The 25,841-nt window shown below is 34.7% G+C and overlaps 1 protein-coding gene across 1 annotated transcript; it reads right to left on the minus strand.

Moving 5' to 3' along the window:
* Positions 1-1,134: 1,134 nt before the first annotated feature.
* On the minus strand, positions 1,135-20,260 carry LOC142338691 (F-box only protein 27-like). The gene is made up of 8 exons (XM_075388559.1): positions 20,098-20,260; positions 17,696-17,847; positions 17,259-17,312; positions 12,743-12,792; positions 12,457-12,574; positions 12,055-12,187; positions 4,451-4,586; positions 1,135-1,454 (listed from the first exon to the last, which is right to left on the minus strand). The coding sequence occupies exons 1-8, from the start codon at positions 20,238-20,240 to the stop codon at positions 1,323-1,325; spliced, it is 918 nt and encodes a 305-aa protein (XP_075244674.1). The 5' UTR covers positions 20,241-20,260; the 3' UTR covers positions 1,135-1,322.
* Between the last annotated feature and the right edge of the window lie 5,581 nt (positions 20,261-25,841).

Raw genomic sequence — 25,841 nt, forward strand, 5'->3', positions numbered from 1 at the left:
AATTGCTTGGTTGTAGCATTGTAGAATTGCTTGGTTGCAGCGCAAAAAAACAACCAAGACTATCGCAACATAGTCTCAAGACAACCACATCGCAGCTAAAGAAACAAAGTTAAATGCTCGAAATGGAATTACTGCCACTCACTTTGGACTGCACCATTTGTTCTGTTTGAACCAACTTTGAAAGACGATAATCGAAGACAACTTATTTCAACTTCAAAAACAACAACACTCAAACAAGAATCTTGAGTGAAGCAACATAGTAAGAATAGACTGCACTAGAAAGATGAAGTGAAGTAGCATTGGTAAAAGATTTAAATTATCCCGATTTGAGATTTTAAAAATAGAGAACGCGCTTCAGGGAAGGCGGCAAAATTGTTACATGCTAGATCTTCAGGCATATAAGCGAAAATATTAAATATAGAAAAAGAAGATCTACAAACCGTTGAATCATTATGAACTAAAATCAATATCAGTTCAATTGATACTTAGAGAGAGACATAGCGTCTTAAAACAGTTCTTTCTCAGATTCTTCTCGTTTTTATGTTGTTGAATGTTAAAATTTCCATACTCGTTGGAATCATTGATTATCTGTAAAAAAGATTTTCATGAAAGCACTCATTTGAAGCTAGACGCCGTCAGATACAAGTTAAGTTGTTTCTTTCTCGTCATTTGCTTGCTTCTGACTTCTTGTGGGTGCAGTGTATAGCATTTTAAACCAACATCAGGAAGCCATTATTGGTAAATGACAACAGAAAAAGAAGCTCAACTCACTTTACTGGCAGTACTTAGACAGGAACCACGCTTATTGTTGGTTATTTAAGCTTATTTATTCTTCTCTTGAGACGGGGGGGGGGTCAAACTTTCAAGATAAAGAACCGCCCTTCACACAATGAAATTGTCTCCTCAAAACAGTCTGGGTGTTTCGCATTCTCAGAGAATGGTAAGGCGTGAGGCTCTAAGAGAACTTAATGCCCTCCGCGCTTTACCTGTTTGCCCGGTTCTTGAGGACGAAAAGTCAAATGGGTCAAACAAAAAATCGGTCAAGCGAAAAATCGCATAAAAACCGACAGCACTAGTATAATAGCTACAAACTCCGTTTGAGAGCAATTAAAAACCTTTTTGAAAACATGAGTATGAAGTATAGCAGAATTAAATTTTAGTGTATCTATAAATTTATAGACTTTCGAAGTATATTATTAAACGATATGATAATCAAATTGGAGAGTTATGAAAGATTAAGTTTACATGATCTCAAAACAGCCTCTGAGATTTTGCATGGTCGAATGTGTCAGCACAAATATGGATCACAAGATCATTTGTCGTCATATTTGCAAAACAAGAGAGCATGCCGTAGTTTTTGACCCAAAGTTGCCTGCCCAGCCCATTAGGTCACTTCCAGTGCTTCGATAGACAATCCCATCAACAGACGATGGCACTTCCGCTCGCCCTTCCATCTAAATAAAACAAAACTTTTTGTCAAACTGTTGTAAAATATCAATTTCTTCATCATTAAGATGTTTTTCCATATATTCGATTGAATGTTCCTGTTTGTCGTTCAGAAACCACACATTGAAAAATAAAAATTGCTCCCACACATCATCATCTTGTCTTTTGGCTGTCCCCCATAACTCCCAACGTATCAAGACCTAATAACTTTAGTGCAAATTCCGGTGCAATAAATTGCGTTACCATTATGCACAACGGCCACATAAAACGTCGAGTAAAAAAACTTTGAGAGCCAAGAAAATCCTTTAATAAAGCCCAAATTAAAATATGAGATGAAAGAAACTTACAATGAGACGAAAAATATACGTAGCTCAAAAACCCATGTCAAAACTGCAGGATTATCCACAAATGAATCTGATTTGAAAACTAAAAACTACTGAAACGCCCGTTTCTCACTGAATCGCTGGGCGATGCAGAACACAAATGTTAAGATATCAAAAAGAAACCTTTTAAAAAGAAGTCGAAAACATACCCGGCAGATTGCCGGAAAATAGCCGCCGTTGATTCCAATAAGCATGATTGGGATTGAAAGAATAGAAGATATTAAAAAAAAGATTTTTGTTCAAAAACATTTTTTAAGTCCGATTTATTTTGATGGCATTTCTTCGTAGTTGAACATAACGTACTTCTCTTAGAGAGAGGCTACAGGGGCTACTATCAATACCAATAAGCATTAGAGATGATAACTAAAACTTATAGGAACGACGTTCAAATAGCGGGCATCTAAAATTGGGCTTTATGGGTTTATCCCGTTTCTATTTCTGACTTCAACTTTTTATACTGACTGCGTTCAATTTGAATTGCTTTGCTGAGCAACTGATGTTCAAATTTACTTTTAGCAGAATGAGAGAAGAGAGAAACTAGCCTAGAGAAGTCAAAAAGATTTCACGCAAAATGTCGAAAAAGCGGCAAAATGGTAAAGCGAAAAAAAGTTCGACGAAGTAAAAAAAAATAGGAGCGCTATAATAGCCGGCTGAGAAGATGAGGGCGGCTATTAAAAAACAAAAAAAAACAGACGCCACATTTCCAAAAAATAGCCGCCGTTGACCCGCTCGATACACATCGGGATTGAAACAAAGTTGGAAATTGACAGAATTTTCTGAGTGTCAAAAAAGTGTTCTAATTTGCGTGCAGTTTCCGTTACATTCTAAAATCATAATTTATTCAGCTTCTAAGAAAAAGTCTATTACGCAGTCTGTTAAGTCTATACTAATACAAGCAACCGCTCTAATGATCTTTGGTAACCTCATGCATGACTCAATGACCGGGCTTTATCGGTTTATCCCGTTTTTTAGAGATTGCTCTTTTGATCTAGACCGCATTCAAAAGATTGCGTAATTCAAAGAGCGTAAGAATTCAAAATCCATGCCGTTGAAACATTGAGTTTATTAGGTCAGGAATCAACCGTGAAAATTGTGACATATGTAAAACGAAAAACGTCATCACAAAAGCGATATTTTAAAAAAAGAGCTAAATAAAAGCCTTGAGCGGCTGATGGCGGTTATAAAACAGGACCAAAAAGACACCATTTAACAACACCTAACCAACATAAGTCGAGCGAATTGATCTCCAGCGACCTGATGGGGTTTAGGGATGATCGCTTTGGCGGTCGGGGGAGGGGTGATTTTTTGACGTGGGGTTCAATTCACCAGGTAAAAGAAAATGGACAAGGAAGCAGCGCGTGTGTGTTTGTATGTGGTTGGGGGGGGGGGGGGGTGGAGTTGATTGAGGTACTAGGGCGAGGAGGTTAAAAGATTAAGAACAGCCCTTCCCAACATAAATTTTTGTCTTTCAAAATAAATAATTTTTGTATTTCAAATTTTTGTATTTCAAAATAAATTTGGTGAGCCATACACTTAAAGACTCGTAACATGATCAGAAACATATCGACAAAAAGGAAACAAGCAGCATGTGAACCAATAATAGTGAACAGCTCACATCCATTTTGATACAACATAAAAAAGTACAAACAAATTGCGCGACAAGTTGCTTTCTTCTGTTTCTTGCCTTTTTCGAGTTTTTCCGTTTTTAACTCTCAAAAAAAATAAGAAGGCGAGAACAATCTATTAATTAAAGTTGAAAAAAAACCACTCAGAAAACTGAAAATAGAGCTCTGCTCTTGGAATCTTTGAATATTGCGAAACAAGTTTTTCTCCATTTTATGACCACGAAATCATATAAACAATAGAATGCGCTCCATTTCAAATTAATTATTGATAAAAGCAATCTGATCTAAATTTTGCTAATATGTCAAATATCTTGCAATGAAAACTTCAAATATTTTGACAATTTTTACCTTCCCAAGTTGCAATTCATACAAAACAAGTCATCTACATTGTTTTCAGAAACATAACCGTCTACGATCGGACGAATTTCTTTCCTATGACTGACCAGACGGCGGCTCAACCCATTGTAGACACCTTCAGCCCATGGTAGTAACAGGCATCAATTGCACGAAGAGCTTCAGACTTCAAATTACGTTTTTAGAGGTTATTAGAGAGATTAAAGATTTGGAAGTAAAAAAAAAGCAACCAATTTGGCACTCTGTTTCATTTTGACTATTCATAGTAAAGGACCGCCACTTCAGCTGCTTACAACTGTGATTGAGAGAGCGACTTAAAAAGAGCAGTAATTTAAAAATGAGAGAGCGATAAAAAGCAAAAAAAAGTTCGAATCTATTCTGTTCCACAAGCCCCCCACCCCCCGTGTTTTTGTGCCTCCAATTAACAATTTGTGTTGTTATATAGCATGTTACAATGAAAAAAAAGCACATGCGCTTGGGGGCGTAAAATTTTCCTTTCAGATCTCTTCGCTTATTTGGTGAGACGACCATCAGATAAAATTTAAGCACTCTCCTCAACCTACCCGAAGGACTTGGAAGAGTTGACTACTTTCATTGTAACTGTGGTAATTTCGAAGAATCTAGAAATTCTTGTAATATTACCTTGTACCATGTTCTTCTGTGGATACCCTCCTGGTTAGTATCCCAGTGGACACTCGGCAGACTCATTTTCTCTTTTCCACATATGAAAAGGAGATACAAATCAGCCTGGGAAGCACTGTCATATCGAGCCGCTACCCTGAAAAGAAATATCCTAACAAATATTAAAAAGCACACAAAATTTAAACAGTTAAACAAAGCCGGCAGATTGCCGGAAAATAGCCGCCGTTGACGCGCTTGACGCACATCAGGATTAAAACAAAAAAAGGAGATAGAAACTTACAGAATTTTTTCCTAAGTTTTAAAAATTGTTCTAAATCAGTGTGCAGTTTCAGTTAGATTCCGAAACTATACTTAATTCAGCTTCTAAACTGAAAGGTATTAAGCTTAATATTAAAGTCAGCAAGCAATTGCTCTAATGAATTTTGATAACCCAATGCACTTCGACTTAATGACCGCGCTTTATCATGTTTCTTTTGATTTTCCTCTGTTGAATTTGATCGCATTCATTACATCACGTAACTCAATGCGTTAAAGAACTTAAAATCCACTCAGTTGAAATAGTGAGTGAGGTTAGTCAGAAGTCAAACGTAAAAATCGTGACTTATGTAACACAAAAAACGTGACCAAAAAGTTACGCGAGTTTAAAAAACATAGCAGGACAAGTCATGAAGTACAATTCAAAGATTTTTCATTGACTAAACGGAAAATTAGACCTAGAACGGACTATGAATGAATTGGGAAAACCATTTAGAAAATCCTAACCAAAAAATTGAAAAACAGTAAAAATCAAAGTGAAATTGCCGCATGTGAACAAAAAACCACTTCGTCTTTTCACTCTCCTTAAAATTTAGAATGAAAAAATTCGTGCCGCAAAGCAACTCGCTTTTTGGCTCCATTTCCTGTTTCGGCGTGACCAAAATCACTACTCCAATTTGACTTCATGTGTGAAGTGATCTTTAAAAAAGACAGCGCCCCAATACAATTCAAATTGAATTGTAAAAGAAGGAGAGCGCCTAAATGATAGCCGTTGAGAGACTGATGGCGACTATAAATAAAAATAAATAAACAAGAGTTAACCATTTTATTTGATTTTTGCGGAATATTCAATTCTGGGCAAACTTAACTAACATTCCTTCACAGAAAAGTTATTGGCTGTTTGATTTAACGTCTTCCGTGACAGTTCTGTACTGAATTCTTATCACCAATCCGGAATCTTTTGTTTTTCTAGTTATGCAATTTTTTTGGCTGCTTCATTTTACTTTAAAATTCCTTTTGCATTAAACATGCTTTTATAAGAAACAACGGTTAATCTTGGTGTTAAGCCAAAAATCTGTTATTAAACCGGGATGTCATCTAAAGAGCCAAATTAACTAACTACATTCAATAGTATTTTATAAGTTTTTGTTTTTTAAAATTGCGCATTGAAAATATAATAGCACCAAAACAAAAATTTGGCATCAAGTTTCAACTAGCGCGTCCACTGAGATAATTGAAGATAGCAAACTCATAATTCTTAAGGATGTCCTGAAGGTGCGCATAAATATACGACCTCTTTTTTAAACTTCTTTTCGTGAAGTCACAAATAAAATATTCTCATTTTTTCTAAAAACAAATCTGCATTGCGTACAAACGCACTGTTCACACAGAAGCTCTGGCGAAATCTGACACTACAGTTTTCTTCTTTTGATTTCATTTTTTAAGTTCTAACAAACTCTGTGAAGATATTAAGATATTTCAACACACATTTTAAGAAAACATTACAGAAAATCACTCGCGGGACAAAATCGAAAATGAATTACTTTACATTCACTTTTTTAAAAACATAACTGACTAACGTCGGAAGAATTGCTCTTAAACGACTAGTGGGAGCTCTAATCAATTACAGCCTGCTCCAGTCGTGGGGGAGGGAGGCCTGAATGGGACCAAGAACCTCATTAGAGGTAATTATTTATACCACTATTAAGACTTAAAGTAAAAGCGACGAATTATTTATGAAAAACAGTACTTCAAATTTGATGTATATTGATTCACTTGCTTGGAAACTTTTTGGAACCAATTCAAAAACAATTGGGTCAAACGAACGTTTCCAAAAAAATACCAGACATTTATTTTAAAAAATTTTGTATTTCAATTCCTCATTTTAAAACCGCTATGTTGATTCTAAAAAATTGCCTCATAACTATGACAAACGTAAAACATAGAAATTAAGTTTTGACTATATAGACACAAGTATGACGTCAACAGAAAAAAAAGACAAGCGCAAATATCAGAAATTAGTTTAACAGAAAGCAATGCCAGAAAAGAAACTAATTATCCTAGCTATCCAACGAAGCCAGGAGATTTATTTATACTGAAAGCAATGATATTTTAAGGAGTATAAAATAAGGCTAGAAATAACAGGATTAATTGTGGCAAAACTATCGATTAATTGTGGATTAACATCAAATCAAACGTTTTTCCCAATAACGCGGAAACTTTCCAATTTCTGTGGTCAATTTTTGTATCAAAAATGAATAATTTCGTCATAAAACAATTAGCATTTGACATCAACAGTTATTTTTACAACATCGAAAAAGGCTATCAACAGGACCTTAAGCAGGTCTATAAGATCTTCCAAAGAATTGAAAGGCCTCCCTTGACTCGAGACATAAGTTAACTTCTTTCAATAGTGAACAAAACTAGTGCGGTGAGAATTAAATTGATTGCTCACTGTTTCAGAAACTGATTAGAGATTTCTATTTTAGTAAAAGTCTGCCTCATGAAAGCTCTACACGTGTAAAAGAGGTTAGTGATATTATAGGTTGATTTAGATTGGTTAAGTGTACTGTTCAAAAAAACTATTTTTGAGCTGATGCTCAATTTGATGCAATAACTGATACTTAAAAACCGAAATCACAGTAATAAATGATGCTTTCAAGGTGTAAGTCTGCATGAAATTGTCTTCGAACGACAAAAACGAAACCTCTTTCGTTGCATTATGAAATTTAACAGAAATGTCGGTAAGAGTTGAAATCACAGGAGAACAATTGTAAATGGTTTTTGGGTTTTTAATACAGTAGAAAATATTGAGATAAATAGCGGGCAATTAAAAATCATGATTCACTCGGGAGATTATGCAGGCAATAATTAGATAATTGAAGATAGCAAACTCATAATTTGTACGGATAGCCTAAAGGTGCGCAAAAATGTACGACCACTTTCTTAAACTTCGCCTTCTCGTGAATTCACAAATATATTCTCAATTTTTCTCAAAAATCTGCATTGCATACAAACGCCGTCTTCACACAGAGGCTCTGACACTAGTTTTCTTCTTTTGATTTCATATTTTAAGTTCTAAAAACTCTGTTAGAATATTAAGATATTTCAACACACATTTTAAGAAAACATTACAGAAAATCACTCGCGAGACAAAACCGAAAATGAATTTTACTTTCATTCACTTTTTTAAAAACATAACTGACTTACGTCGGACAAATCACTCTTAAACGACTATTGGGAGCTCTAATCAATTGCAGCCTGCTTGCCGGCTTCAGTCGTGGGGGGACGGAGGCCTGGATGGGACAAGAAATTCACTAGGGGACTTCAAATAACCTCATTAGAGGTTATTATTTACACCACTATTAAGATTTAAAGTGAAAAATGGCACCAGTTTCGGCCTACTTATTAATTGACTTTTAGTATTAAATTGCCGCCGATTGAGTTCAGCTGCTTCAGTAAGGGAGGAGGGAGGCCTGAATGGGACAAAAAAATTCACCAGGGGCTTCAAATAACCTCATTAGAGGTTACTTTTTATTACACTAGTAAGATTTAAAGTGAAAAATTGGCACCAGTTTCGGCACACTTATTATTTGACTTTTAGTATTAAATTTCCGCCAGTTGAGTTCAGCTGCTTAAAATTGTGAATGAGACAACTTTGGATCACGCAAAACACAAAAAGTCAAAGGCGTAAAAGTCACTCGAATAGTCAAAAACCGGCGAAGCAAGAATTTTGCACAAAAAGACAAGTTTACAAAATTTGCTTTTCCTCAAGAGCAATTCAAAAGCGATTATGAGCTTACCAGCAACGATATATTTATGAAAAACAGTACTTCGAATTGATCTATATTGTTTCACTTGCATGGAAACTTTTGTGGAACCGATTCAAAGTAAATTTGAGTCAAACGAACATTTCCAAAAAACAAAGACAAGATGCTTTTATAAAAAGAGGTTTTTATTTCAATTCCTCATTTTAAAACCCCTATGTTGATTGTAAAAAATTGCCTTACAACTATGACAAATTAAAAACATAGAAATTAAGTTTTGACAAAATAGACACGCAAGCGCAAATATCAGAAATTAGTTTAACAGAAAACAATGCAAGAAATTAATTATCCTATCCATCCAACAAAGCCAAGAGATTTAAACTGAAAGCAAGATTATTTTAAGAAAGAAACACCGATAAAAATATATTAAATATGGCAAAGCTGATTAACATCAAATCAGACGTTTTTTCCCAATAACCCAAAAACCTTTTCCAATTTTGTGGTCATTTTTTGATTCAAAAATTTCGTCAAAAACCAATTAGCGTTTGACATCACCAGTTCACAGAGTTTTTTTACAACATAGAAAATGGCTGTCCACAAGATCTTCCAAAGAATTCAAAGGCCTCTTTGACTCGAAACATAAATTTATTTCTTTCATTAGTGAACAAAACTAGGGCGATGAGAATTGAATTGACTTGCTCTCTGATTTAGATAATGATAAATAGAGATTTCTATTGAAGTGAAAGTTTGACACATGAAAACTCTACACGTGTTAAGGAGGTTAGCGATATTATTCGTGGATTTAGATTGCTTAAGTGTATACTGGTCAAAAAAGAACTATTTTTGAGCTGATGCTCAATTCAATGCAATATCTGATACTTAAAAAGCGAAATCATAGTAATATATGATGCGTTCAAGGTGTAAGTCTGTATGAGATTGTCTTCGAACCACAAACGAAACCTCTTTGGTTGCATTATTAATTTTAACAGAAATGTCGGGTAAGAGTTGAATCAAAGAAAAACAATTGCAAATGGTTTTTAGGTTTTTATTACAGTAGAAAAGTTTGAGATCGATAGCGGGTGATTAAAAGCCATGATTCACTTGGGAGATTTTGCGGGCAATAATTACTAGTACTAGTACTATAGATCATAGGCAAAAAAACAAACCTGAAACTTCCGAAAAGCAGTTATTACTTTATTGCTCACACCGCTTTAATAAATCAACGCGAAATCAAACTCATGAAGCTTTTGCTTCAATTATGTTCAGCAAGCACTATCAAAAGGCGTCTTAAAGAAAACAAAAAAATTGTAGAAAAAAGTTCGAGCAATTTTTTTCAAAAAAGTAAAAGAACGGTAAAAGTAAACAATCAGAAAAAAGTGTTCATATTGGAGATCATTTGATGTTATGATCATTATGGCAGCTGCTACGTGGAAATTCATATAAAATTCAGATATTTGTATTTGAATTTATGTCTTGGAAATTCACTGTGAGGTGTTTCTATCAGGCATATTTTTTGCATCACCCGAGATCTGCTCAGTCAATTAATGTACTCCGGGGGGCATTACCTGCTTATCCCATTGTTCAGAAAAAAGAAATTTAAGGATCAGAGGAAAAACCGGTCAAGCCAAAATTTGCAAAAAAAGACTACAGGACTAATATAATTGCTGCAAACTCCGTTTGAGAGCAATTAAAACCCCACCAGAGAGCAATGAAAAGATAGCAGCTATCTGAGAATGCTCAGACTGAGCAGTGGGTTCTAAAAAAATATTAAAGTTAGATAGTTATTTCATTGTGGGAGCACTGAGTTGCAGGAAATTAAAATGCGCAGTTGAAGTAGTAGTAAACTCTGAAACACTGGAAACTAGAAGCTACTGGGAGGCAGAACTTGAAAACATACCCGGCAGATTGCCGGAAAATAGCCGCCGTTGATTCCAATAAGCATGACTGGGATTGAAATAACAGAAGATATTGATAAAAAAAGATTTTCGTACAAAAACATTTTTTTAAGTCCGATTTATTTTGATGGCATTTCGTAGTTGAACATACTTCTGTTTCTTAGAGAGAGGCTTCAGGGGCTACTATCAATAACAATCAGCATTAGAGAGAGGTAACTAATACTTATAGGAACGACGTTCAATTAGCGGGCATCTAAAATTGGGCTTTATGGGTTTATCCCGTTTCTACTTCTGACTTCAATTTTTTATACTGACTCTGTTCATTTTGAATTGCTTTGCTGAGCAGCTGCTGTTTAAAAGGACTTTGAGCAGAATGAGAGAAGAGAGAAACTAGCCTAGAGAAGTCAAAAAGATTTCACGCAAAATGTTGAAAAGGCGGCAAAATGAGGTAAAGCGAAACATTTTTTTATTCGACGAAGTAAAAAAACATAGCAGGACACGTCCTGACGTACAATTCAAAGAATTTTCATTGACTAAACAGAAAAACCAGACCTAGAATGGACTAAGAGTGAATTGAGAAAACCATTTTTAAAAAATTCTGATAAAAAAATAAGAAAAAAACAGAAAATCAATGTGAAAATGCCGCATGTGAACAAAAAAACCACTAACGAGAAATGAAAATTTAATTCACACAAAAAACTAGGCCTAGAATGAGGTTTGAATGGATTGGGAAAACCATTTAGAAAAAAATCCGATCCAAAAAATCGAAAAAACAGTAAAAATCAGAGTGAAATTGCCGCATGTGAACAAAAACCACTACCGAGAAACCGAATTTTTGTTCAAACACCATTTTCTCACTCTACTTTAAAATTAGAGCGAAAAAAATTCACGCCGCAAAAACCACTCGCTTTTCCGCTCCATTTCCTGTTTCGGCATGACCAAAATCACTACTCCAATTTGACTTCAAAAATCATGAAAATGTGTGAACAGAACTTAAAAAAAAAAAAAACAGCGCCCCAATACAATTCAAATTCTTTGAATTGTAAAAAAAAAATAGGAGCGCTATAATAGCCGGCTGAGAAGATGAGGGCGGCTATTAAAAATGAGTAAAGGTTTGGCACTGCTGGGCAGATTGTTTGAATTAATTTGGATTTACTGTGAGCAATTAGTTAGTATTACAAAAAACTTGTGACTGTTGAACTTTGTTAATTATCTTGTACTGAGTTAATTTTATCAATTTTTAGTAATAATTTAGTTATTGAATTCAATTTATTCAATTCTGCTGAGAGATCAATATTTTGGAGACAAAACAGAAAATTCTCAACAAGTAGACGAACCACTAAATAAACCTTTTTGAACTTTGATAGAGTTGTGAGCTCTAGCCAGTCTCCAGCTTTCTGACCACCAAAATTCTACAGATAGAAATTCTACAAAATTCTACAACTAGAAATTTCATGCGCTTCATGAGAGGTACAAAAAATTTTAGAACTTGATTATTTAGCAAAAAAGCAGCGTCAAAAATAACGCACTTCAATATATCCGGCTATCCCTATTTGATATGGTAACAGCAAAAACTGCAATCCATAAAAAACACCAAAATTGACATCGGTTGACGTCAATTGAATTGTCACAACCGAAATCAGCTCTTAAAAAGATTTGAGATTGAGAGCTGTCTCATTTGTCTTACCATTGTGAATAGTGGATGGTTGGTTTGAGCAGTTCCATCATGGCATCTCTCATCTTGTACTTTGTGAGGTCAATAAATTGTGTTCTAACTCCAAGTGAAAAAGAATTCACAAAACAATGCTGCGTTGGAACGCCTAAAACCAGATGAAAATGAGCAATAGATAAAAAAAAATCCTCACATTTTACTGCGAACAGTTTCGGAGAAAGAGCTAAATATATGATAAAAACGCCCTTAATTCTGCTTATTAATGCCACCCTTGAAAATTTGCTCGAATAGGCTTACGTAAACAAAAGGCTAATTCATGCCAACAATTAAAAAATTCATGAGCAAAGCAAGTTACAAGACAAAATTCGCCAGTGACCCAAAATTTATATCTGGTCTTCACAAAGATATGGCACTAACCAGCTTCCTCTGGAACCGGCTCAGTGCCAATCGGTTTCCTTTCGATGCTGAATCCATGATGACTGTGTAAGTACACCTCAGGGTGTTGGTCATTGGGATACTGTCTTCGCAATTGCTCCTTTAATATAATGTAGCTGTACAAAAAACTCCATAAATTATATTATTGCGTTATCAGTCGTTGCTGCTATCAAATTGAGAAATTTATCGACTTCTCTCCAAAATAGGAATTGCTTATTGATGTCAAAGTATTTGCAAACAACATTATGAAAAAAGATTTAACTTTTACCGTCAATTGTCTGGGTATTTCTGGCTCGTCTTCGTAAATCGCAAGGCGAGCTGAAAGCAGACAAAACTTTTGAACCTGAAAAAAAACTAGTGGAAGAAAGAAAGAAAGTTTGCTGCAACACTATACATAGTGATATAACAAGGAGGCCGTTATGTGCGTTGGCACATGATGTTCCGACCCGCGCTCATCTACATTTTTGAATTAACTTTTGACTTACATTTTTGATAAAGCGATAATCAAAAGTAGATGTTTGAGTTCAAAAAAACCGTTACACAACCCAACTAATAATTGAATTAAATAATGCCATGCCTCATTACAACGATATCTGCATTGAAAAGACTACGAGAAAAAAAACAACTACAAAAAAGCAAAAAAAAAAAGTTTCACGTCAAAAATTCAATAACTAATTTTAAAAGCACCTAGTAACAACGTCACATTACAATTAGACAAAATCCTAACTAAACGAATTTAATTTTTCCTAACTAAACAGCAGACGGGATTTTTTCTTAATGAGACTAGGTAACAATTCTACCAAAAAAATTATTAGTTGAAATTCAAAAATCAATCCACATTATTTAAACCGAATAAATTTAAGTCTCAAAAATCAATAGCTTTCAACGAATTAATTCTCAATGAATTTACTAAAGAGTCATAATGAAACCAAATGGACCTGTCTTTGGTTAGACTAAGCCATAGGAACGGACTATAGATGCATAAAAATTACAAACATAGCGAAAACACAAATTAGTGAAGCCATTAAAATCATAAGCTATTATCTGAATGTTATGTATTTTTATTTCAATTTCCATTTATACTAATTCTTCTAAATAAATAATGAATGAATAAATAAGTTCAATTTGGCCAAATTTGAAAATCATTGAGATCTGTTATTACGCGATTGTGCTAAAGGAAGAGAAAAAGAAACAAATACACCACTCACATAACTTTTTATGAAAACACATGCTCCAACAAACAAAAAATTAGTTACGTCATAATATCAGTAAAACTGTTATTTTTTAAAATACATGGCACCTCTCAATGATGAGAACACGTAACAATTTAATGAAAACAACAACAAAAACTGAAAAAAATTGAAAATTCCTTAAAATCCCAAAAATGTATATTATAAACTTGAAGACTAATAGCTATAAACAGTCTTCTTCGGGTAACATTATTCAATAGATCCTCATTTACAAGCTTATGAGACCGGTCAGCTTTTTACGGCTACCTGAAAAATAAAAAACAGGCTAACACAGCAAATTCAAAAAAAAATTGAGCGAGAAAGTGTCGAAGCCATTAAAAAATGAACTTTTCAGTTAAAATTTTTCCAAATTCAATTAATTTCTAACAGCAATGGGATTCTTCGTTTTAACAATTTGACTGAAATAAATAAACAAACATGAACAAACACATTAAAACAACATTTTTTTGAGAAAAACCGTAGTAACACCCGTAGTAACAACGCCATTAAATTCAACAGCCTTCAACGGGAGCTAATAAATACGCTAAGTTATGATTCGGTGAGAAAACAAAAAGCTGGGATGTTTGGCATTCATAACTCATCGATAAGACATTACAAAAAGTCATTGACTATGAAAACAACAAAAAACACAGGCAAAACCCAAAAAATTGGTAGACAAATGCGCGAGGAGTGTCGAAGCCCTTTAAACCAAAAACTTTTCTCTGAAAACTTTTTGTATGATCAATTGAACATCGTCATCTCTAAGCCCATGCATCTATCAATAGTAGGATAATGTGTTAAGATTCTAAAAGGAACCAGAATTAAGAAAAAGAGGTCCAAAAAATTTTTTTAAAAGTTATGAAAACTCGTGCATCGGAGTCATAAAACCAATAGTTAGAACATAAAACCGCTAACTAGATTAATTTTGGTTGAATCAGAAAAAAGGTCCGGTCATTACTGAGACTGAATAACAGTTCGCGAACTATGGGTTAAGATTGTTTAATGTTCAAAATTTCACGGAAAATCACTTTTAAAGTCTTAACAGCCATTGAATCCAATAGCTTTCAACGGAAGCCAATAAATACGCTCAATTGTCCCTCGATTGGACAAAAAGGATATTTTTCATGCATAGGTAATCGATAAGACATCACAATAAGTCTTATGACTATGGAAACGACAACAAATACAGGCAAAAAGAAAAAAATCAGTGCGAAAGTGCGCGAAGAAAGTGTCGAAGCCATTTAAACCATAAGCTTTCCACTGAAAACTTTGTCCAAGATCCATTGAAAAAATTCTCTAAGGCAATGGGAGATATTACTATCAGGAGAATGTGATCAGATTTCAAGAGGGACCAATAAAACAAAATCCTTTTTTTTTAAATTTCGAAGTTTTGTATCATTGAAGTCATGCCGCTAACCAAAATAATTTTCGTTGCAGTAGAAAAAAGGGGGTCGTGTCATTACTGAAGTTGACCTACAATTCACGAAAATAGTTTATGATTGGTTAATGTTAAAAAAAATTTCTCGAGAAACCATTTTTAAAGTCTTAACAGCCATTAGCTGTCCACTCAAAGCTCTAGATAGGTTCTCTTAATGCTCATCATGAAACCGAGTGCACTTTTAGGCAACGAGTTTAAGCCATAGGACTCCAAAATTTAGTAAAACCTCAAAAAAAAATCAAAATTTCATTTAAGATTCAGAGTCGTAGCCAAAAAAATACGAGCGATTCTTAGAAAACGAATTTTTTGCTCATTGGGCTTCATTAGACTGTGAATTAGGTTTATCATTAACGCAGTGAATCAGGTTTATCATAACGTGACTAGTCTCTATGTGACATCAGAAAACAAAAAAAAATGTTTTTTTTAAAAAGAGCTCTCAAATAGAATTCGATAATTTTTTTTGATAGCAAACTTCCCTATGAGACCAGAACTAGTCTTTTTTTTATCACTTTTCGTCTATTAGGAACTCAATATTGATTCTTTTTGTGGCGTGAAATGTAATTTTGAATCAAAATTTTATATAAAAATTATCTTAATTTGAAGAATTACATTAAATTACACATAAATTACACTAAAAGTGAACAAAATATCACATGTTCACACAAAACTTCAATCCTCGATAACTTCTCGAAAAAAAGGAAATTCAAAAAAATCTTTTTAATTTCGAATTCTACGCTGGACGAGCTTTTTAACGATACCACTCACAATTCTCTACGATGAATATATCGATCGGCCAAAATTGACTGAACAAAAAAAAACCACTTGAGTATATAGTTCCCCCCCCCACAAGTGGGGTCGGAACAACAAGGACAGATAAAGAAATTGGAGTCTTTTGCGCGCCAGAAAGACTTTTACATGCATGTTCTCTCCCCTTGCCACCTCAGAGGCTTAGTGGAGATAATTTCGACACCCACTCTAAGTGCACGTGCCTAATGTTCACAATAGCAAAACAAGAATCTTTTAAATCTTAAAGTCTTTTAGTATATTGGTGAGTATCCCAAGCAGTCACTCAGGGGACCACGGTTCGATTCTCCGACAGAGATGTTCGTCACCAATTTTGTTATAGCTCAAAATTTCTCGATTGAAGACTATAATCCCATCAAAGTTGTATTTGATCCTCCAAACATTGTCATTTGTTTACATCGAAGAAGTGATGCTCATTTCAGTATATTAATGCTTTGACTATTTTAATCAAACTGCTGCTAATGATGTTCAGCTGCATCAGTTATAAAAAAAATTAGGGGAAACATCTACAAAATACAGCCAGAAATATCTATCAAAAGCTTTATTCGTTCAGCAAAAGTTCTACATAAGAACACAAACATCTCCAGTAAGTGCCAGAAGCTGTTCAACAGCAATTAATCCAAAGAAACCGCAAAAAAGTAACGCTAGCTTCAAAGTTAGTAGTTGTAATATGACTCTTAGCGTCAATTTTTTAAACGTAGACGAAGGCCTTGAGTGTAAATCGATTTACACATCCGACACGTGCGCCCTGCTCACCCATAATCCAAATTTTATGGCAGCAGTAGGGTCACTTGTTCGGTCTTCGTCTGTGATGATAGTCAAGGTACAAAATTTAGGCGATCAAATTGCAGCCGTTATTACAGTTCACAGCCATTTACCAGATCTTACAGACATTGAAGCGAAAATTCTGCTTCGCCATGAAAGCTAGAGCACCACGTTGCTCAGAAGGATAACAATAGAAGAAACAAAAAATTGTTTTTGCCACTGGCCCTTGACCGGGACTGTTTTGTCTTTTTGTGACTATTTGGTCTCGGTCTGGTTTGACTGTTCTCCAAGTCAAAGATTAATAATAGAATAGCTGCAAAGGTACTGCAAAACAAATTTAGTATAAAAAATTATTCCTCAAGTCATCACTAGCGGCAAAGTTGCATGAACACAAATCAAAATCTATTCTGCTCCCGAGGCGTACATTCAATTTTCTTGCGTATTAACGTGCTGTAAAATAACTCGCAACTTATAATTGGGAGTCATTAACGGCAACAAAATTTCAAAGGGAGCCGGCCATAGGGTAGCAAAAATGGAAGTTAACTGACCTTTCTTAGAGCCAACGCTAGTTTTTTCTTTGTACAACCAATGCTTCCGACTATCTGAAATAAATAATAATCATATTAATTTCTTGAGGCCCATCAGATCAGAGTAAGTTGAGAAAAACAAGTTAATATTGACGGGAAACGAAACAATAATAACACTGCTCAACTAGCAGTTACCGAAAAATGGCCATTAATTCTAGACGACATTTTAAGATTACTAGGTCAACTTAAATAGGTAATCAATTTTAGGTTCTCATTGATAGCGCATGATGGTCTGGTCTCCCAGGCAAAAAAAATATCTGAATGAAATACCCATTAAGAAAAATATCTGAACGATATAAACGAGATATGAGAAATATCTGAAGCCTATCTGAAAGAAATAAATGCTGTGAAAATTAGATCATATAGAAGGTGCAAACTGTGTACAGTTCATAACTCACCCTGCCCACAAGGGTTCTTTATGAGATTCCTGTTGAACGGCAATATTCCAGAAGCCAAACCCATAAGAATATAGAGACACAGGTCATCGTCTTCATGGTCGAGAAGCAATTGCCGATTTTTTTCGGAAATCTTCGATCCCTCCGATTCTATTCTAAACAGGTATATTGATTTAAAAAATTAAGAAAGCTTGACGAATCGCTTAGCAGAGAAGGTCAAAGAAATCGTTATTTACTGCCCACGATTGCTATTAACAGCAAGTCAATGAGACATAAATCAAAGAAAGCTTTCATTGTAACTAATCGCAATAAAAGCCCTCTCATCAAAAATTGTGGATTAGAGAGAAATGGAAAAAAGTTTTCATCGATAAGATGGCTCTTGAGAAAACTTAATGAGAACTTTGACTTAGATAAAAAAGAAATCTGAGGAAAGAACTTTTGTCACTGTTGTCTGCAAAAACATTAACTTATACTTTTGCAACGTAATGCAATGTGCGTTCCCAATGTTTCAGCCCCTCACGGCATTAATCTTTGCTTTTAAAATTTAGGGAATGCGCGCGTTATGAGAACTCTTTGTTTAGAGCACTATGAGAAGGACAAACCAGAGCATTGGTAAACCAGAGCTTGCGAAGAAACTGAAAAACGAAAACGTTTTCAAACCTAAGCAATCTTAAGTGCAGTTGTTTCATTATAATTTTGATGAAAGCCCGCCAGAACTGAAAACACGGAAAAGTCTTCATGCCAATATTAAAGACATTATTATTGGTTTTGAATAATATTGGTTTTGAACACTAATCGGAATTTTTCATTATAGTTAAAACGTTCTCGAACCTGAGCAATAAACATTCACAGTTGTTTCATTTTATCGTAGAGAATAGAACAATAACGAAAACATTTTAAAAACCTGAGCAAAAATATTTGCTGTTGTTTCACTATATCTTTTTCAATAAGAAAAGACCGTAAACTGCAACGTTTTCAAACATGAACGAAATTAATCGCAGTATTTTCATTATAATTTTGTGGGAGTAAACCAAAAACATGAAACAATTCTCATTCCTGAACAAACTTAATCTCAATTGTTTCATTATAAATTTACAAACATAAACCGACAAATGTCGGAAGAATTGCTCTTGAACGACAGGCGAGCAATTTAATTCAAGGTCTTTAGTCTAGACCAATTGTTCTTTATTGATGAAAAAAATTAGACCCCACCGGGATTCGAACCACTGACTTCTCGATCCCTGGCCAACCGCACTAACCAATGCGCTACAAGTCACTAAATTTCGCTATGCTGCAACCGATTTTATATTAGCAACTTCGGAGCACTAGAAATCACTCAAAAATGGAGAACGAAAGCGTGAAAAAGTCACTTGAGAAGTCAAAGAATGTTCTAGAAGAAAAGCGCAAAATTGTCAAGCGAAAAATTTGCATAAAAAAGACACACACGTTTACAATAATTGCTATGAACTGCGTTCAAGAGCAATTAATAAACCGAAAATGAGAACACCAAAAATATTTTCGAAACCTAAGCAATATTAATAGCAGTTGCTTCATGATAATTTTTATAAGAATAGACCAGAAATAAATACACGGAAAAAATTAAACATGGCCCCATATTAATAGCAAAATTCACCATTTAACAGTTTGGCTCCTCCTCAAACCCATTCAATTTAGCCAAACATTTTTTCAAAGTAATATCCGCTTTGCTTCTGCAACATTTAAACGCTGAGAAAAAATTTTATTAAAAAAATGCTCTCAAATTTTTTCTATCCAACACAATATTTATACTTACGGTTAAAAATGCTTTTACGGGCCATAATACCTAAGAAAAACAAAAAATAAAAAAGATAGTTACACTAAACTCCTTTGTTACACTAAACACCTTGTGCATTGAAAAACATTTGCGTTGAAAAAAAACTGCAACGTGTGCCAATGCGTTGGCACATGTATCAGTTTTTTTAACAACAACACTTGCTCTGTTTTCAATCACGGAACCGAACTGTTTATACAGCGAGAAAATGTTTTAAAAATTGCAGGTCCGTTTGCGTTTTACCGAAAAAAAGAGTTATTCGCGTAATTGTTTCCCTTTGAGAACCAACTTTGAAATAAAGAGCTAAAATATATCAAAACATTTTCCCGCGACTAATATTATTCTTGAAATGTTGCACTTGAAAGCTAATAAAGTTATGAAACTTTTGGAAAAGGCTATAGATCGTTACAAGGGCAGAAAAAGCTAACCACAAATAGTCATTATTATTTTAACTGATTCCCAGATAATTGTATTGATAACATATTTAACCCATGAAGTAAAAAAGTAAATAGGTGGAAAATTTTTTTGCTTAATATAAGCCTGCTTACTATAAAGCAGCGCGGTTATCTTTAGAACAAAGTGAGAAAATATTTACTTCTGAACCCAAAAATATCGACCCGACAGAGCATCGAACCATTGTCTGCAGACAAGAGAACAATGTCGTACCAGTTCCACAGCAGGCACATGTAAAAAGATAGCAATCAGCACATCATTAGGAACATTTTCGAACACAGACATCTCGTGTTTTAATCTACAACATACCTGAAAATTGACATATGAACGCTGTTTTGCGGAACATAAAAGTGAGCGAGTCTTGATCGATTCAAGTTCTACGAATAATAGACGAGACAAACAAAGAGGAACGGTAGTGCATGAGCATTTACAAAATGTTCTAACCCATCTTATCCTATATTCTACAATATAGAGAAAAAGGTAAATAGGTGTATAATCACATGATCATACCTCTGAATCAGTACTGATGTAAGACTTGCAATTTGACGTGCCCAGTACTGATATTCAGTCCGGGCTTTCGATAATTTTTGTACTTGAGTGTAGTCTTCAAATGATTTTTACTCGTTTTAAGAGAGAGGGGCTTGAGTGTTGAAAGATCGACACAACAGATATTTATCAATTTGGTTTTTTAATTTCGGTCCCAGCTTGATTAAGTTGAAGCAGAGAATAAGCGTCTAAGTTCTGGGGGTAAATATTACTACCATTTGAAATATTACATTTGAAATATTACATTTAAAATATTACTACCATATTACTACCATTTACTGTTTCTTCTTTATAAAGTAATGCAGCTCTAACTCAACTTGGCGTTGATTGATGCTAGACATTTCTTGCTGCACACAAAATATAGGCGACAAAAAAATTTTTCAGTTAAAATTTTTAACCTCTAAACCAACAACAATAGAGAATGACTGTAGCCTTTAGATATTATAAATTATAAATAGAAGTATCGTCAAGAAATACTGCGCAAGAAACTAGTACAGTGAAAACCTCGCAAAAAATCGTGAAGCACCAGCAATCAAAAATCTCAACTTTTTTTTACAGTTGATTTTGTATATCTTTAATGCTATGGTGATATTAATTTCACTAGTAAAATGTTAAGTCACATTAGCAATGTAGTTTTTTTGAGAAAGTTGGTTAAGCTATTTGTTATAAGTTTAATTAAAATAAAAATTATAAGCAATCTTTCCTTTGTAACCATCAAGTCCACATCTGGACGTTCACCGTGAGATGCCGGGAGAAATCAGGACATGCTGCAAATTGGTGTGCAAATGGTCAATGGTGAAATTACTTTAATTAGTTATTTTCAATAAATGGGCGAAAATAAGACACTATTTCAAATTTTAAAATAATTAAATATATGACAGAGAGAGCTTCAAAACGTAAAAAATTTGTTTTCCACTAAATGGTATCCCCGACTTTAGTTTACAACTGACCCTGGTATTTTTTTAAATATTTCCGATCCAGCAAATTCTTCTGATCGTTATTTGCGAGAAAATATTTTCTAATCAAGGTCAATCTTTGATGACTCCTGCTTTTAGAAGTCACCTGTTTCTGTCGCCTTGTCTCTCGTTGCCACGTTTTCGGGGTACCTTTTGTTCCCTAGTTCAAAGCTTCATCAAAGTTAGAGTCCAATTAAGGGTTGCGGCGTCTTGCACCGATTGTAATTCCCGAACCATCTTTAATACCTCCAAATATGTTAGATTGCACTTTTGGTTTAAAAAATGCAAAAGTAATTGTTAGCTAAGCGTTCGACTCCTTCCGAAATGTTTGACGTAGGGTGAAGTTTCTATTCCTGAATAATATGTTCCTTAATACTTATAATGTTCTCTCTTCTATATTTTCTTCAGGAAGGAAACCATTGTATTTATAACTGCGGAAACAGCCACCGTGTCCGTATCTCTTAAGATTTTATGAATTCTATTGCAATATTTGCTCATGAAAAACAACAGAACTAGTTTACATTCTGTCCATTCATAAAAACGCCTTCGTGTTTTCGGCCACAGATCCACAAAAACCAATTTACGATTTTTAATGAATATCAAATACTGACTTCCTTTTCTAATTCGTTTACTTTAACTTTCATATTGAGATTCTTACAAGATTTAATGCAGGGAGAACAATTCTCTGATTAATAACTAGTTTACTATCCACATACGGCCATTCGCATAATTTTGAAACCTCCGAGTATTTTTTTTCTTCGTGGGAGTGATGAAGAGCTGGCCATCACTACTCCAAGTGCCATACCCATGCCTTGTTCCGCATTTTTGTACTATAAAGAAGTCATGGATCTATCATTGTCTGGTAAGACAAGGAACTTAATACCAATTCAACAAAAACTAAAAAACTGCGAACAACAAACAAATTTTAAAATCTGCACAGTTATGGGCTCAAAAACTTAAAGGACCTTTCCAGATTGATTTCAAACCAGTAACTTTAGCACAATAAGAAATTGAAAGAATACTAGAGCCGGCTCCGGGGCCTCGAAAAACAATTCCCACCGAGCTGCACCTGTTTATCCCGTTTTGGAAGCCCAGAGTAACGGAAAAATGTGTGAACACATCGTTCAAAAACATAGCAGGGCATGTCCTGCAATTCAATCCAATGAGTGGAAAGAACTTCAAAATCCTATAGTTCACTAGCAGACCAATTGAACATTGCAGAGACAAAAATTAGTTTCATTAAGTTAGAGAAAACTGACACTATTGACATTAAATTGTAGATTTTTCGATTGAAAGTGTTGCAACACAAGGTTTCCATTTTGCAGAGCAATAAAACTAAAACAGAAAAACATAACCGACTAAACGTCGGAAGAATTGCTCTCGAACGACTAGTGGGAGCTCTAATCAATTGCAGCCTGCTTCAGTCGGGGGGGGGGCTAAATGGGACTAAGAAGTTCAATAGTGGGCTTCAAATAACCCCATTAGAGGTTAACATATACCACTATTAAGATTTAAAGTAAAAAATGACACCAGTTTCGGCGCACTTTTTATTTGACTTTTAGTATTAAATTGCCGCCAATTGAGTTCAGCTGCTGGAAATTGTGCATTCCATATCTTCAGAACTATCATTGTAAATAAAAATGGTTATTAACACCCATCTTCGAGCTAAAAATAGGTTTATCTGTCCCCTTGAACTCAAAAACTAAGTGAAAACAAAAAATTTGAAAAAAAAATTCTAGCGAAATTGTGTAATTTTCTGGCAAGGAAGCCGTTAAACCGATTCAATTATAGCCAAACCCACGAAAAATTCAATTTCAGTTTGGCGAGATCTGGTTGGACATATTATGAACAAACAGTCCTAGAAGAGATACTGCTTGAAAAAAAACGGACTACTGTCCAAAGAGTTGCTCTCGAACGACAGGCGGATAGAAAATTGAAACCTCCGGGATACGCACCATTGAACTCTCGATCCATAATCACATGCACTGTCCACTCGGCTATCAGACCCTTATTGTTGCTATGCTGCAACCGATTTTATATTAGCAACACGCTTTCGGAGTGAGAGCAATAGAGATCACTCAAAAAGGAAGAACAAAAGAGTGAAAAAGTCACTTGAGAAGTCAAAGAATGTTCAAGAAGAAAAACGCAAAACGTTCAAGCAAAAAATTTGCATAAAAATCCAATACGTTTACAATAATTACAATGAACTTCGTTCAAGATCAATTAAACATAAAAAATAATGCAAAATTTAATACTGTTTTTGTTTTCAAGTGAAAATTGCGAATATATACTAAAAACAGATATGAACAGATAAACAACCGTTAGCAAATTAACTATGGACTATGAAGAACTTCAATTGAAGCCCCATTTTACAAAAAAATATATCCAAAGACTTTCAACTTGAGCAGCTTACCCCTAAACCTTTAAGAGCCTAACAGCAAACATGCTTTAACAAAAAAAGTCGTGGGGCGGAGGTTAGGTGGGCGTGAAAGGGGGTGACTAAGATAAGAGCGGTTATTAAGATTAAGACTATTAAGATTAAGAACTTTTAATAACTTTTAAGATTTAGAAGCAACATTCAAATTTAAAAATTGTCTTCTCAAAACAGTTTTTCTGAATCGCACTCTCAAAGACTGGTAAACAACGAGTCTGTAAAAGAACTGATTGCTCTCCGGGCGCTACCTGTTAATCCCTTGTCTGAGGACGAAAAGTCAAACGGGTCAGACGAAACCCAGATGAAAAAATGGCAAAAGACTACCGGACTAATATAATTGCTAAAAACTTCGTTTGAGAGCAATTAAACATAACCGACTAACTGTAGGCGAATTTCTTTCAATTGACCAAACTTCGCATCGGTAGTAGCCAGCTGGTGCTTAATGATACTACGAGCATTGGGTGTGGAGTGAGTGGAGTGGGGGGGGGAGCGGGTCAAGCGATGGGGGTAGGCTTGGGAGGGCTGGACGAGGGGGTCCGAATCGCCAGCTGGAGGAGGATGAACGGGAGAAGTTTTGTTGGGGGCGACTGAGGGGTGAGGCCAAACTTTTAAGAACTGCCCTTTACACTGAAATCGTCTTTAAAAACTTTTGGTCAGTCGCATTCTTAGAGACTACTTAGGCGTAATGCTCTAAGAGAGCTGCACAGCCAATTAATTCCCGCCGGATGCTACCTGTTTTTTCTGTCTTTGAGGACGAAAAGTCAAAATGCCAGAAGAAGAATTGGTCAAGCAAAAAATCGCTTAGAAAAAAGATCACAGACTAATATAATTGATAACACTTCGTTTGAGAGGAATTTAAAACAACTGTGCACCACTAAAAATTAAAATCTCTGAATTGTAAAACATACCCGGCAGATTGCCGGAAAATAGTCACCGTTGATTCCCAAAACCACGATTGGGATTGAAAGAAGAGATGAAGAAAAAAAAAGATTTTTGTAGAAAAACAATTTTAAAGTACGAACTATTTTGATGACATTTTGTAGTTGAACATACTACTGTTTCATAGTGAGACGATACAGGATCTAGTATCAATACCAATACGCATTAAAGACGGTGACTAAGACTTATAAGAACCAAGTTCGAGAAACGGGCATCTAAAACTGGGCTTTATGGGTTTATCCCATTTCCATTTCTGATTTCGTTTTCTGATACTGTCTCTGTTCATTTTGAATTGTTTTGCTTCGCAACTGCTGTCTAAACACACTTTGAGCAGAATGAGAGAAGTGAAACTAGCCTCGAGAAGTCAAAAAGATTTCACGCAAAATGTTGAAAAAGCGGCAAAATGATGTAAAGCGAAACATTTTTAGTTCGACGAAGTAAAAAAACATAGCAGGACAAGTCCTGAAATACAATCCAAGGAATTGAATGAAAAACAGGCCTAATGTACCTGACCAGCAGATCAATTTAACAATCCCAGCCAAAAAGGCGAAATCTCGAAAGTTGAGAAACTAAAAGAAACAAAAAAAAACATTCCTAAAACTCTTGAAGCTTTCAACCTGAAGGCCATTTATGACACAAAGCAATATAGTCATTTACTCAGCAAAAGACTTGAAAGAGATTAATTTGACACTAAAGGTAGATAATCTCGAAAAAAAATGACAAATGATTCAAAAAGAAATGTGAAAAATGCTTCAAATGAAAAGGAAAAATTTAAAGATATTTTTCGAAAATGTGTCTGGAACAAAGGTTCAATTTCCTTTTTTCTCTGGGGAGTTCTGTCTTGTAACTCATCTGCAACATTTAAAAAGTTTCGTTGGCCAATAAAGATAGTTAAACTCAGAAAATGACAAAATTTAAAAAATTTAAAAGCAATAAAAAAATTTAAACTGCAATCTTTATTTATAAAATTACTTATATTTGCAATCTAAAAAAAACAGAGAACTATTTTTT

The sequence above is a fragment of the Convolutriloba macropyga genome, chromosome 4 (assembly GCF_964194025.1).
Source record: "Convolutriloba macropyga chromosome 4, txConMacr16.3, whole genome shotgun sequence".
Lineage (NCBI taxonomy): Eukaryota > Metazoa > Xenacoelomorpha > Acoela > Convolutidae > Convolutriloba > Convolutriloba macropyga.

What these genes read in the sequence shown, in the direction of transcription:
- LOC142338691 (XM_075388559.1), bottom strand. Translation starts at nt 20,240, where the DNA reads ATGTCTGTGTTCGAAAATGTTCCTAATGATGTGCTGATTGCTATCTTT. An exon ending in CGATATTTTTGGGTTCAGAA is followed by an intron (nt 17,848 to 20,097) that starts GTAAATATTTTC and finishes ATACCTGTTTAG; the next exon opens with AATAGAATCGGAGGGATCGA. An exon ending in TAGCGTTGGCTCTAAGAAAG is followed by an intron (nt 12,793 to 17,258) that starts GTCAGTTAACTT and finishes GTCTGCTTTCAG; the next exon opens with CTCGCCTTGCGATTTACGAA.